General features: G+C 31.9%; 1 protein-coding gene across 1 annotated transcript in view; it reads left to right on the forward strand.

Moving 5' to 3' along the window:
- LOC18042927 (gamma-glutamyl hydrolase 2) overlaps positions 1-14,357 on the forward strand; it is a 95,603-nt gene extending 81,246 nt beyond the window's left edge. Inside the window, exon 7 of the mRNA XM_024183938.1 lies at positions 14,314-14,357. Coding sequence (XP_024039706.1) covers positions 14,314-14,323 — 10 coding nt within the window. The 3' untranslated portion in view covers positions 14,324-14,357. The remainder of the gene's footprint in view (positions 1-14,313) is intronic.
- The last annotated feature ends 1,802 nt before the right edge of the window (positions 14,358-16,159 follow it).

The raw sequence follows: 16,159 nt of genomic DNA on the forward strand, positions 1-16,159 counted from the left end.
TTGATAGAAAATTGGAAAGTATTGCAAGAGTTTGGTACTATACCTTTTTCATTTTTCGGCTTAGGGATACTTATTTAATTCATTAGTGATAGCCTAAGAATACTTGAGATAAAAAGGATTAATATCAATTCTAAGATTTTTTAGGATATTTGGTAACTACTGTCAAATGGTACTGTTTATTACTATGTTATTGCTTTTTATAATTTCTAGAAAATGTCAAGTGTTTGGTTACAGATTATTGTTTAGTTTTGAGGTTAGTAATATATACTTGTTAGTAATTGGAGTTGATGTTGAATGTTATGAATACACTGTTGATGATCTTTCGTATGTGTAGGCCGCATATGTTGTCAAGTTATTTTTAGCATTCAATAAACATGTAATGTATGAGTACATTTTTGCTTGTAAATGTCCGACACTTAATTTGTGTAGCAAACTAATTAATTCTATATGTTACACTTATAGGTGGGAAAACAATTAAGTTCAAGGTGTAGAGGCAATAAGGAGAATTTTGTTGCAAACTAAATACTTGCATTTTTTTTTCAATCTGAATATCTACTTATGGGCATTTCAAACTATATTTGAGATACTCTAAATTTGTATGTTTCTTTTAGTACTTGTTTTAATTTGTATTTGGTATAATTGTGACATATTAATAATATTTAAATATGAAATGAAAGATTTTGTAATATAAATTAAGTTTTTTAAATTTTATGGCGCCTTTTAATTTTACCAATAAATCAATAGCAATTATCCAATTCAAATTTTTATTTTTTAAATAAATTAAACAGTGATACCATGGTAACAATAATTATACACACTAATATAATATCAACAACTACTAATACTATAGTGTCATAATATTAGTGATACTGTAGTAATAGTAATTTCTGTCACCACTTACAAGTGTCACTATTTTTCTGACTCTCAGATTACTAACACAATTAACGAGTGTCACTGAAAGTAATTACTAACACTATTCTAATATTAATAAAGATCATTTTTCTAGGAGTGATATATATACAAACAATTAATTTATTTATTTTACAGTAACGTCTATCTTGAAAAAACTAATAAATTTATTGTTCCTTCCTTCTCAAATAGAGCTGCACAATTTCACCAACTTGGAATTTTTAAACTTGTGCCATTCCTCTCTCGATATAAACCTTCTGAAAACCATTGCATCATTCACTTCGTTAAAGAATTTGTCAATGGTGTCTTGTGAAGTCAATGGGTCCTCGACGGTCAAGGTAAAAAATTGTACTGACTATCCTGTTTCGCTTTGATTATGTGAAGAATGTACAACATTTTTCCTTATTTAATGTTTCTATTAGGTTTTCTTAATTTCAAGAGTTTAGAACGCTTGGACATGGGTGTCGCACGCAATGCACTCAACACCAGCTTTCTTCAAATCATCGGCGAATCGATGGCTTCTCTTAAGCATTTATCACTGTCATATTCTATTCTTAACACTAACAGCACGATACTTAAGCAAGGTTAATGAGACTCTCTTTCTCTTCTCTCAATCTATAACATTAAGGAGGATTGTCAATTCCCCCTACAGTAATCAACATATACCATTTACCCCCTGCTATTTTTATAATGGCCAAAAACTCCCCTAATAGCATAAGTTTACAATATTGACCTCATTTTCAACTGCTCTTTTATTTACATTTATTATAAATGAAATACATTACATGAATAGAAACTAAATAAAAAAATTAAGAATTAAAAACAAGAAATATAAGTTTTCATATGAGCAAAAAAATTAATAATAAAATTTTTTCTTGTAATTATTTATTTTGTGAACATTTTCTTCTAATAAACATTTTGTAATATTTTAAAATTAAATGTAAAAAGTGTAGGCAAAATATTTTATTGTTTATCTTATAATAACTTGTTATTTGTCATTCAAGTTTTCATATAATAATTTTTTATCATTTTATAATAATTTTCTTATATATTTATTATATGAAAAGTTTCACAAAATAAATAAGTACAAGAAAAAAATTTTATTATTAATTTTTTTGCTCTTATCAAAACGTATATTTGTTGTTTTTAATGCTTAATTTTTTATTTAATTTCTATTCATGTGATTTATTTAATTTATAATAAATATAAATAAAAGAGTAGTTGAAAATAAGAGTAATATTGTAAACTTATGCTATCAGGGGGTTTTTGGTCATTATAAAAACAGCATGGGGGAAAATGATATATGTTGATTACTATTGGGGGGGGGAAGAATTGGCAATCTCCCTAACATTAATTCACCATTAAATATATATCTAATTACACAAACGAACCAATTATAAAAATATTATCCATTTATTAATTTTTATATACTAAAGGATGAATTAATAAATTTTCAGGCCTCGTTGGTGCATCTACAAGAGCTATAAATTAATAATAATGGTTTTAAAGGTAGCTTGCCATGGTGCTTGGCAAATATGACATGCCTCCAAGTATTAGATGTTTCTTCCAATCAACTTCATGGAGGCATCTCCTCATCTCCCCTCCTTTATTTGACATTGATTGAAGAGCTAATACTTTCAAGGAATCACTTCCGAGTCCCAATTTCACTTGAGCCATTTTTCAATCACTCAAGACTCAAGATTTTCTTTGCTGAAAATAACCAAATAATTGGAGAAATAACTAAGTCACATTCTTTGATCCCAAACTTCCAATTAACTATTTTCTCATTGTCCAGTTATGGATGTGGTGGCCCATTCCCCAAATTTCTTTACCATCAACATGACAAGGAGTTTGTTCGCCTCTCACACTTAAACTTGAATGGAGAGTTTCCAAATTGGTTGTTAGAAAACAACACAAAATTAGAATCACTTTTTCTTCTCAATAATTCTCTTGCAGGACTTTTTCTATTGCCAATTCACTGTCACAAGAGTTTAATGTTATTGGATGTCTCCAACAACAACTTGCAAGGCCACATTCCAGTAAAAATTGGAGATTTTCTACCAAGTTTAAAGTATTTCAACATTTCGATGAATGCGTTTGATGGTAGCATTCCCGCTTCATTTGGTAATATGAACTTCCTCATAAGTCTAGATTTATCCAACAATCAATTGACTGGTGAAATCCCTGAGCACTTACCCATGGTTTGCATTGACTTGGAGTATCTTTTGTTATCAAACAACAGTCTAAAAGGTCATATATTCCCCAGAAATTTTAACTTAAACTTAAGAAGGTTACAATTGGATGGCAATCACTTCAGAGGAGAGATCTTGGAAAGTTTGTCTAAATGCTCTTCACTAGACACTACTAGAAAAATGGGTTTTACTGTACTTTTCCTAACACTTGTTAATTGTGTCAATAATGCTCCAACCAGAACACACTGACACTGAAAATTATTGTCAGTAATTTTTGTGTCAATAATTTTTGTCACAGTATCACTAAAATAATGACACGATGGTATCAGTGTTTGATGATATTATTTACATGTCAATGATTAATGTGACTACAGTATCAGGAGAACATTGATTCATTAACGTAAAATATTATTAATATCATTTTAAAATATTTAGTGTCAGTATTTATTGATGTTATGCTGCTTTTGTTAATAGTATATTTTTATTTTAATTATATATTTTTTTCTACAATCAAAGAAAACTCAAAATATATTAAATATACCAAATCTCACAACACAATTCACATAACAAACATTCCAAATACATCATTTAAATTAATGTAATTCAACTACACCACTATTTGGAAAAGAGAAACATAAGTATCAAATTAAGCTTTCGACAAGTTCTAAACAGTAAAGTACTAAATTAAGTTTCAACAAACATTAACGGACAAAAAGAAGCACAAGAGTGTCAATAAATATCCATATGTGGCTTCATTTTTTCCCACCTACAAGTACATAAAATTAATTAGTACACAACAAATAATAAATCTTGGATATTTGGAAGAAAAAACATCATAAATTACTCATATATTACCTTGCGATTTTGGGCTATAATTAACTTGGCAACATATGTAGCCCATTGATTATGAAGTCACAAGAGCTCTTTCATGACGTACAAGCAACAATATTGTAACATATCCCCACTAATAACAACCTCGCAATTAATCCATATAATTGTTTTGTACATCTCATGGTTATTCACATAATCTCTCCAACAATACGCAGTGTACCAATCATTAAATGTTCATCAGTTAATTAATATAGAGAAAGACAAAAAATTTTAAAAAGAATCTAGGTACCACTTTTTTTATCGCTATCATTAACCTCTCTTAAATCGTAAGTGAGTGATGAGCAGTAAAACAGGCCTTAGTGGCTTTTTAATAAGCCGAGCTAATTCATAAGTGAAGTAGCTAATAAAAATTAAGATTTAAAATAAAAAAAATGTCTTCATATTCTTTAATGGCCTTATAAGTTTTTTTGTTTTTCATGTTTGGTCAATGAAGAGAGTGGGATTCTGGTGGTTGTGTGAGCCGCTAGATTTGCCATGCTGGCAATCATGGAGTTCTAATTTTTGGCTATTAGGTTGAAGCAAACAAATATTTAGGCTTAAGTACAGTGACCATGTGATAGATCTTTCTAATAATATTCTTTCTGGTCATATTCCTCCTTTCTTAGATAACACTACACTTCATGAAAGTTACATTGATACTTCTAGTCCTGAGTCATCGGAAACATCTTTTGTTGATGAAGGGTTTGCGTTTTACAAAGAAAAGAAAATCCAAGAAACCTTTAAATTCACAACAAAGAACATTGCCTACACATACCGAGGAAGAGTAGTTAGCTACTTGTCCGGACTTGATCTTTCATATAACAAGTTAATCGGTCAGATTCCTCCTCAGATTGGAAATTTGACCAGGATTCAGACATTGAATCTATCATACAACAACTTGACAGGATCAATCCCATCAACATTTTCAAATCTAAAGCATATCGAAAGTTTGGATCTTTCCTACAACAAATTGAATGGGAAAATTCCTCGTCAACTTGTAGAGTTAAATACATTGGCAGTTTTTAATGTGGCACACTAACTTATCAGGCAAGAGCCTAGAGTGGACTGCACAATTTGCAACCTTCAATGAGAGTAGCTGTGAGGGAAATCCTTTTCTTTGTGGATTGCCATTGCCCAAGAGTTGCAACGAAAAGGCATCACTAGCAACGGAGCCAAAAACTTCAACTAGTAGAGGAAAAGATGATTATTTAATTGGACAATTTCTATCTCACTTTTACAATATCCTACGTAATTGTGATTTTGGGAATCATGGGTGTTTTATATGTGAATCCTTATTGGCGACGCCAAAAACTTCAACGTAGGTATTGTTGTCAATGTGATGGGTATGAGGCGCATTTGTTGTTACTGGATTTCGGGGTCAATACTTGAGCTTTGATGCTCGCTATTCTGAGATGGATTCTGATTTTGATTCAAGTCATCCACTTGCTCTCTTGGATTCATATTGGTTTGTGTATTGCTACTGCTTGCCATAGCTCAAGGTTGGCTCTGATACCAACTTAAATTCTTATGGAATTGCTTACAGAGCAAGCAAAGCATAAACCAAAAAATAATGAATGCATGAAAACTTGAATGAATTGATAGCTAGAGAGTGCTGCTTATTTATACACAAACCCAGAGGAAAAAACGACAGCTAGCTAAAACGGTAACTAAGGAAATAAAAGAAAATTTTAGTTGCAATAGCAATCATCATCCAATCATTATCAAGTTTCTAGAAATTCCAATTCTTCATGCACAGGTGCTGAGATTCTTTAGCATAACTATTTTGCCAGCTCATCAAATCCAGCTCACTATCCAGATCAGCTGGCTCCAGTTGACAATGACTTAGGTGGCATGCTAACGTGGCTTGAGCGTCAGCTGTTGACTCTTCACAGCTGCTATTTTCAACACCTGTAGCATTGCCTTCGAACCAAGAAAGAGTACAAAAGTATCTGATGCCCCTTTGCGAATTCCAAATCGGAGACCGAAGCTGTGGTCCAAAATCTTCTACTTCTGTGTGAAGTGGAACAGCACCATACTTTTTTGCTGCAGTGTTCCAAAATATTTCACCCATGTAAAAGAAGCTGGAGGAAGGTTTTTCCTTTTTCTTCTTCTTCTTCCTTTTTTTTTTTTTTTTTTGTCCTACGCAAAATTGAAGAATTTATTGACATCACAAACTAGTGGACATAATGAACCTTTTCCTTTAAAATAACCATGAGCCAGAGATTTAAACAATACAAAGAAGAAGGAAGCCTTAGTAAGTCCCCGAAATCACTTTGTTTTAAAAGTCTCGCGGGGCAAATAGGGCAGCCAAATTAAGCTGGGCGCACTCAAAGTGTTGTGAAACTAGGGACCAAGAAAAATTTATTAATATCCTGCACTTGATGTTTCCTAATAATATATGATGTATGTGGCAGTGTTGCATGTCCCGTTAACCGATTTAACTCTAAGATTTGTACATGAAATTGTTCGTGCCCCTTGGTGATTAAAATAATGATAATAATAATGATCATCATTGAATGGCAGCAAGTATAATAATTTTGGCAAAAGTGTCGATCATAATTTAATTTCCTCAATAATTAAAAATACAATAATTATACAATCACAAACCGTGATATAAACCATTTTGTACAAACTGAGTTGGGAACTAGGGTCAAAATAAGGTTTCTTTTTAGGGTGGGTAAATTTTTTTTTTTTTCATTTGGTACTATATAATATTATACGAAGTTCCTATAAATTTAAATAGACTAGGAATTGGTTATAGTTTTTTCTGTCAATTTTTTTGTTGTTGTACTTAGATGAATAAATAATAAATGAAATGCGTATTTTGTTTTCTAAGGTGTGGCTAATTTATTTTCAATCTATTGTAATTACTATTTGACCTTGGTTATATTGTTTGTTTTTATAATCATATAATTATTGGATTTTGGATTTTTAAGATTTAAATTATTTAGTTTAAAATGGGACTGAGTACAGATTATTAAATAAAAAAAAAACTGAAGGTGGGAAACAAAAGTACCTTGGTGGGTATGATGGTTTATTGGATTTTGATTAAATTTATTTGACCCATTTTTAATTTATTATGCATGGAATGACAGACTTATAAAATTAATATTGTGAAAAACTTGTAAATATAATCATGGCAATCATGATTATAATGGCATTTCTGTAAATTAAAAATTAAAAAAAACAGTTATGAAAATAATTATATGGGACCTGTGATGCTTTAATTCAACTCATCCACTAATGTCAAAGACTTGAATTAAAGCATCACAGGTCCCATATAATTATTTTCATAACTGTTTTTTTTCATCTTATTTATTCATGCCACATAAGCAGTAAACTCAGTTTATATAAGGGTGAAATGCACTGGCTTTATTATTATTCTTAAAAAAAATATTTGTGAAAGTATGAAATAGTACATAAATCAAAGAAATGCAAAAACTGAATCACAACACAACGTTACTTAAATTTAAATTATGAAAACACAACAAGGTTGTGTTTGTTCGAGGGCATGTTTGTACTTAAACTTTGAAAGTACAATTCCTTTACTTTTATTCCGAAATGGTTATAAATTAAAACCCGCAGCATCCACTTGAATTCCAAATATATCCCTAATTACGTTTGAGTAGGATGAGTAAGTCCATCATGCAGTCTTTTGGTTTATGCTCAATGTCGGAGATATTCTCTTCAATCTTGGTGGCAAAATGGTCGAAGATTTGGTCTACAAACTCATCTCCAAGTGCACTTTGAAAGTCCCTCAAAGACGGCTCTCTCTGAAAAGGTAAAATCTCTGGCAGTGCAGAATATTTACTGATTGGGATTAGTCATTTTCTCCATTCCCCCACAGGTAAAATTTTCATATTTATAGATAATTGCTTCAAATTCTTTAGAAGTCGGGTTGTTCATAGGCACATCAAAGGAGTTCACTTTTTCTTCGCTAAGTTTTCGCAGAAATAACAAAAAGCAATTGAAGTGTCTTAATACTAATTAGATGGAAAAAATTTAACAACATTCATGATTCATACTAATAAGTACCTTAATACTAATTGGTATTCCCAAAAATAACAAAAAAGAAATTGAAGTGACTTAATACTAATAAGTGGATTGACAATTTAAGTTTCGGGTAATCCTCAACTCTTGAGTTAGCATTTAAATATGAATTAAACTTATGAACGGTGGGCCCATACTACCTTACGGAAAGAACCCAGATCAACTAATAATAATGGATTCGAACCATGGCACATGCTTTAATTAAACCGTACAATCCTCATAATCTAAACCAACTAGGTATCCATCTGGAACTAATAATATAAGATTCAGACAATCCTCAATTCTTGAGCTAGCATTTGAGTATAAGTAAAACTTTATGCATAAATAGACCTAAACTATCTTATCACCTCACAAAGACTAGCCAAGAGAAAATTGGTCTCTACGTGGCAGGGGGTGATAAGGGAACAATCCCACATCATCTAATAACTGATCTTGGACCGATAATGTAAGCTAGAGGCAATCGTCAACTCTTAAGCTAGCATTTAAGTATGAGTTATGTTTATGGACTTTCATATAATATACAAATAGTAAATAGTACAACAAGCATTTAGAATAGCACAACATGTATTAAAAACATACATACATATATACATATGCGTGTGTGTGTGTGTGTGTATGTGTGTGTAGGGTGTTGTTCTAATTCAAGAATCCCGGATTAGAACAGCATTCGGGAACCATTTATTAGTCTTTGGATTTACATCCAAAGGATAATATTAGCTGCACATGGTGGATTCTCGAATTGGAACAGTGCCCTATATATATATATATATATATATATATATACTCTAATGAGGGCTTCCTCACTTTAATAAAGTGAGGATTGTTGTGCAAATTTTATTGAACTTGCAAGTGCACGAATCTATTGTAGAATAGATTAATGGTGACGAGTGTCGATCCCACGAGAAGGTGGATTTTAATTATATGTAGAATTAATTTTCTAAGTAGGTGATTGGATTTGTGGTTGAGTGATTTAGATTATCCTAAAATTTAAATTAAAGTGGCAGGAATAAATTAAAGCGAAATCTATTGAAATGAAGCACTTGGGTATCTGGATCTGCATCAACATTCACTATGGGTTAAATTTTTCTTATTATTGTCAATTAAATCATTAGGGGGGTTTCCATTCCTCATGAACCACACTCTAATCAATATGGTGCTAAGGGCTTATCGTGCCAAATAATAATAATCTTGTACTACGGAGCCGGTTAAACCAGTGCGATATCTAGACAAGATTATTACTATTTGTCGATGAAAAGTCAAAACATCCACAATAATTAGAGGGGAAGAAAAAGTAAATTTACCAAACAAATCCCATGGCACATGTTGAGACCTCACCTTCAACCCAAGCTTGAAAGAAAATTAGCTACTCATAATTGAATTAGGGGTAAAATGAAAATTTATTAAAATACGTAGAAAATACAAGATGGAGAAGGAATTATAGAAAATGGAGCTCAAAAATGAATTCAGGGATGTCAAATTAGGGGGGTGAAGCCCCCTTTTTATAAATACATTGAGTAAATCATGGCCATCGGATTTAAAACAATTTGGACGCTCAGGATTGTGCCATATTATCGATCAATAGTACGCGGTTTGACCACACGGTTTGAACAGTACACGATTTGACCACGCGCTTTGAATAGTGACGCAGTTTGAACAGTGAGACGGCTTGAATAGTTACGCGGCTCGGTTGTAAATAATCTCGTGTATATGCATGTACCATACGCACGATTTTTGGTCCACTAACATGTTGCCACGTCACCGATCAACAGTGCATAAGAATTTTAGTCCAATGGAATCGTGACACCTCATCAGTCAATGCCACATTATCGGTCATTGCCACATCATCATTCCGTATATGTAAATAGTGTCGTAAACAATAACATGGACAATACCGTACATGTGAATAGTACCATATATGTGAACAGTACCATTTTTCCTTTTATGCTCCTCCTAAAGTTTTTTACTGTTCTGAGTTCAAAAGTGATATCCGTTTTGCTGTCTGATCTCTCGTTCATTGTAAAATGATCATGATACCCCTAAAATACATAAAATACTTAATTAAAATAAAACACAAATAATTAAATGACAAGATGCTTAAATACATAAAAGTAAGGGTGTTACTAAGACTTGAAATGTAAAATAATGATTTTCTCCTTTATAATTAGACACTTTCTAATACTCAACAAGGATGTCACTACTAACAAAAAGCGCAGATTTTAATATACTAAAAGATGAAAAAATACAACTTTTAATATTTTAAATCTATTATATATATATATATAATCATTCTCTAATGAAGGCATCCTCACTTTAATAAAGTGAGGATGTCATGACTAACAAATAAATATAGATTTTAATATACTAAAAGATTAAAAAAATACATCTTTTAATATATTAATTTTTTTTTTGTATTTTAATGACATCCTCACTTTCATAAAATGAGGATATATGTGTGTGTGTGTGTGTGTGTGTGTTCTTACCATCTCGGCCAAATCAACTAGGCAAGATCTGAAAATAGTATAGAATGAACACATAGCATTATTAGCAAATGAAAGTCCATCTAGTACAACAAATATGACCAAAACAGCTAAGCCTTCAGGCACAAGTTCACGTGCTCTATTATTTAGATACGTCTGAAAGTCATTATTGTACTGGTTGTATATGCCTCTCCATTACTTCATTTACAAATCTTTTGGTTAGAATACTTCCTTTCTGGCCATCTACTTTAGGAACCTTCGAGAGCCAATGCACAGAATAAGAAGAAGAGTATACAAAATGCAGGGATGACTTGGGAAATGAACGATCGTAAAATAACCCCGCACGACCCCAGCAAAGTAATTTTGTGATTGGGGAAGGGACTTATGGTGTGATTACTTATTGGGAATGAAAATGGAAATTAGAAAATGAGAATGAATTATGTGTTTATTTGGTTAAATAAGAAGTGGAATGGAAATCAAAGTGATGGGTCCCACCTAAAATTGGGAATGATTATTAGAGTTCATATTCCTGTAGGGGAATGGGATTCCCATTCCCTAAAGTGACAATATTACCCCCCACTTAAATGATAAAATTTCTATTTTATCCTTCCTTGTATTATTATTATTAAACAATTATTGTTGATAACAATAATAATAATAATAATAATGAAAAAACTATTATTATGATTATTAACAATAATAATAATTATTATTGTTATGAGAATGATAAACTAGGTCAGTTTAGTAACTTGTAACTATCCATTCCGATTCTAAGATGAAGTAAACACATCAATGGCAATACATACTACTAGAAAAATGGTCTTTATTAACACTTGTCTTGTGACACTTTATTAACAAGTATCAGTAATTACATGTGATTGGGATATTTTCTGTGTTTAACATATAAATATCACAAATTTCTAATATTATAGTGTCTGTAAATTATGTATCAGGAATATGTGACATTAAAGTATCAGTAATTAAAAAAATAAAATTCTAATTTTGTCTCTACTATTAGTCGAACCGCAAACTTCTTAACTTTACCTTTTTAATTTTAAACGTTAAACCACTAGACCACAAGTTGCATTTAATTTTTAAAAATTAAATTAAATTATCTAGAAACTGTCTTAATGAGGTGTACATGGGAACCTAAAATCTAAAAATTTTGACGAGCAAAAAATATATCCCTACCGCCATTTTCTTCTTTGAACCGAAGCTCTCTTCTCTCTCTCTCTTCCCCTCTCACTCTCTACCTCTCTCTCTAATAACGATCTACCTCACAAGTCGCTGCTGTAAACCTTCAAAGCCGCCATCCTTGAGCTAAAATACCCCTAGAAAGACGCCTAGAAAGTGTTGTGAAGAACTTGGCAAAAGTTAGGGTTCGAAAGTCAGATTCAAAAAATTAGGGCTTTTTTTGTTCGGGGTATTTTATTGTTTTTAATGTTGAGATCAAAGAGAATGAGTTTGTCGCCGTCGACGAAACCAATATCAGTTATAGAATCCACAAAGGCTGATATACAAAGAACTTGTGACTTAGAAAAGGTTTTGTTTTATCTTTATTTATAATTACTTATATATATATATATATATGAAACCTTGATTTTGATTTCCTTTGGGGTTGATGTTTTTGGTTGAAGCTGGGCTTTATGAAAGTAAAGAAGAAGCAACGAAGAGAGAAGAGGTTCTCGGTCGAATTAATCAGGCAAGAATTTTTTTAAAAAAATTATGAGTGATTTGAAACTAAGATGACTTCTTGTGATATGTTTGTTATCAGTTGGTTCATTCTTCATTTTGTAATTTGGTTATGAATTGAGCTTGTTTGAGTTGTATTGGTTATCTTAGAGATTTTATTTTGTTAGAGAATTTAGTGATTTTGTAATCAGGAAGTTTTGTGGGTGTGTTTGGATTTGGGTGTTCTAGGGTTTGCTAACTTGAATGAGGTTGTGATTTGGTGAAATTGAAATTGATGTCAATTTTGAGCTTGAACTATTGATTCTATGGATGGGTTTGTTCTATACTTGTCGAAATTATTCGTATTCTTTGAATGCATGAGTATGCCCTGTGGACAGCCTTAAATTATTTGAAGGGTTTCTCAATAGTTTATTTAATGATGATAGAGTTCAAAGACAATGATAATATCAAGTTTAAGTCATGATTCTCGTTATGAGTATTTTTTCCTTTTTATTCATTTTGTGGTTTATGTTAAATTATTTGTGTTCTGAGTGCCAACGTGTGTGTTGTGTACGGAGTTTAGGCACCGGTGATAAGCATGAAGTTATGGAGCCTTCTTCTGTTTATGGTAGAAGAAGTACTGCTGCTAAAAGGAAGAGTAAAGGCTAGGAAGTATCCATGCATGTGGCTGGCTCTCTTGCAGCTACTATCAAGACTGCTGGTGCCAGGTATGAATTATGAAATTTTTTTCACTTTTTATTTTCCCAATCAGCATTTGAATTTGCTTTTTGCACAAGTTTTGACGTACGTTAAGTTTTGACTAGCTAGGTTCGTATTAATTTAATCCCATTATACATTTTTTTACTATACCCAACACAAATTAAAACACAAGTCAAACTTAAATGAAAGCAAAATCAAACAGATAAATTATTAATTAGCTAAATAGCCAAGGAGCCGACCATAGCTTAGTAATTATATAAAGCAATTGGGTTTCTATCTTTTGATGAGTCAAACATCACAGCATGTCCTGTTTGCGGTGGTCTTGGCTTGCATTGTATGTTCTTTTCTAACTTTATTGGTTGTCTCTTATGGACACGTGTGTAGTAGTGAGTGTGTGTGCGTGAGTGAGTGAGTGTATATATGATCATCAATTTCAATAAAACATGCATGATATATGATAATTTTTCAGCTTATTGAATAATTATTTCGTAGTCTTGACTTCCTTTCCCTATTTTTTGTTCCTTTTTCTTCTCAGGAAAACATACACATTATCATAGATTCCTCTGCCATTTGCAGACTACGATAGCCCAACACAAGGTTAAAGCGTTAACTTGTGATTTTTATTTATGAATATAGTGATATTTTTGTTAAAAAGGTATCAAGATTAATGATATAAGGCCTTTGTTTGTAAAGTCTAGGTTTGTGAATTCAAAGGGGGTGGAACTATATGAATTAAAGATTACCTTAGAAAGATAGAGAATATGCAGAGCTTTAAGAGGTACATCTCTTAATTGCCTTGAACTCTATATTTATTGTGAATATTTTGGATTAGTAGCTCCATCAATATAATGGCTGAAATGTTTTATTATTCTAGTAGAGTAATTTGGAATGAGTTGACACTAATTGCATTATGCCAGAAAAGTGTGTAATTATCAAGAGTTAAATGCTTTACTCTCACACTTAGGCTTGGTGGCTAAAAGACATAATTGCAAGCCTTTTTTTGAAAAAACATACTATGTTGTATTAGATATTAAATTTTATTATGAATTTTTTTAGTTGGAAAATCATTGTTTTTTATATAATGAGAAATAAACACACTTTCTTAAAACTAGATGTTATACTGAAAACTTGAATGCTATAATTTGCTCTCTCACTCTCTCTTATTCATATATATATAAGAGAATGAATTCATCATCACTTTTTTTTTTTAATTTATATCTATAGTTAAATATATTCTACCTTATTTTCTAATTTTCCTTTAAGATAATTGAGTTGATCTGTTCATAGCTTATGAATATTTTTGTTTTCGAGCAAAATATATTTATTTCTATTAACTTTTGTCTCTGTATTGCTTGTTAATTTATTTTGCAACTGTTGGAATTTGGCAACCAATTTCTTTTCCTTTTTCTTTTATTTGTTTGCAGATATGATTAATATGTTTAAAGTGTTTCTTCTTCAACTTATATCCCTAACCTATCAAATTCATCGAATGAAGAAGTTGTCTGTGATAATGCATGATCGCAGTACTTATGTTCATGGAGTGAAAAATAATAATCCTTCTAAATTTAGCTTTTAGATTTGGTAAATTTAGCCCTTAAATTCAGCTACGAGTAGAAGGAATTTGATTGGATAATAGCAGTTAAGATTATTCAATTATAAGAATAAGATGTCTTGTAATAAGACGTCCTCTGTATTGAAGTATTTGGATTGTGTAATATATATTGATAATATTTAAATGTTATGAAAAGTTTTACAATATAAATTGATTTTGTTCTTATTTCTCACAGCCTTTTAATTCTATCAACAAATCAATGGGCAACATATCATTTTATATAATTATTTTTTTAAATAATAAATAAAGTAGTGATATTATAGTAACAATAATCACAAATACTAATATAGTATTGTAATATTTTGATACCATGTTATCCGACAGTGCAGACCAGACTAGTGCCTATTCAGGATCACCTCTGGAATTTACGTCGTCGGTTTCCCGTCGATATACTCAAATGGGGAATCAGAAAAACCTCTAAAACATTTTTCATCTCGGGTTATATAACCCAAAACAGACTTTCCTTTAGTCCAAAACAGGGTACCAAACCAGATAAGAAAACAATCAAAAGTTTTCTGATGCACAGGATCCTTGCAATAAGGCAAGTGCAGAGCATACTTCCTTAGGTTTCAAAATGAACAAATTTAATTCTTTATTCCTTTTCTTTCTTTAGAAATTCATTTGCAGAGAGAGAAGAGAAGTTTAGAAATTCATGGTTGAAAACACACGAGAGTTTTATTGCTTTCAAGCTTCGATATCTTCTATATTACAAGAGAGGAGAGAGCTCCTTATATAGGAGGAGGCTCAGGAAGATAGGACAGGATCCCTATCTTTTACAAAAGAAAAAGTAAAAGTTACATCATGACACACATTTAATTATTACAAAGAGACAAAGTGCTTTAATAATTAAAGCATGACTTTGACAAAAGCAAAAGCAAAAGCTTAAAGTAAAAGCCAAGTGCAATAATTATACAAGACAAAACCATAAAGTAAAACACAATTATTACAACAAGACAAACTACTTTATGGAGAGGAGAGATTCAGGTAGTCATCGTCGGATGAGCTGTTCGTTGCATCTGGGTCCGTATGCTTTGGAAAAAGGTTTTGAAGAGCTTTGGATGCTTACAGGAGGGACCACGGCATGGTGGACGAGGGCAATTATAGTCTCTGGGAGTACACTTTGGAGTATACTGAGGGGAAGTTTGGGTGGCTTTGTCAACTTTGGTAGGTTGAGTTGGTGGTGTTGGTTGGAAGGAGGGTCCTGGTTGAGAGGGTCCGGGTTCATCCATTGTCGGTTGGGGAAATTGGTGGAGGTGTTGACTTAGAGGGAGAAATGCATCCCATGGGTCTTGGGAATCTTGGAACAGGAAGTCAGTGTAGTCTGGTTTTTCTTCCTTGATAATGATACCTGTGGACTTTGGTTTGGATGTGGCGGATGGAGTAGGAATCATGATGAGGTCGTGTTGAGGTCTTAAGGAGGTGTGGAAGATGTCTTTGTGGGGCGGAGTTTAGTGGTTTAACTGACAAAGGTAGTTGTGCAAGATGGATTGGATTTCATTTTCAATGACAGCGAGATGTGGTGCAGTAAACCATTCATATACCTGGTCTTGAGTCCAAAAGAGTTTTGTATCTGGATGTTGGAAGTATGGCCTGTGAATGATAAAGACTGATGTGAACATTTGTGCTTCTGAGGCAGGCATTCGTTCAAGATTGTAAAT

The sequence above is a fragment of the Citrus clementina genome, unplaced genomic scaffold (genome assembly GCF_000493195.1).
Source record: "Citrus clementina cultivar Clemenules unplaced genomic scaffold, Citrus_clementina_v1.0 scaffold_5, whole genome shotgun sequence".
NCBI lineage: Eukaryota > Viridiplantae > Streptophyta > Magnoliopsida > Sapindales > Rutaceae > Citrus > Citrus x clementina.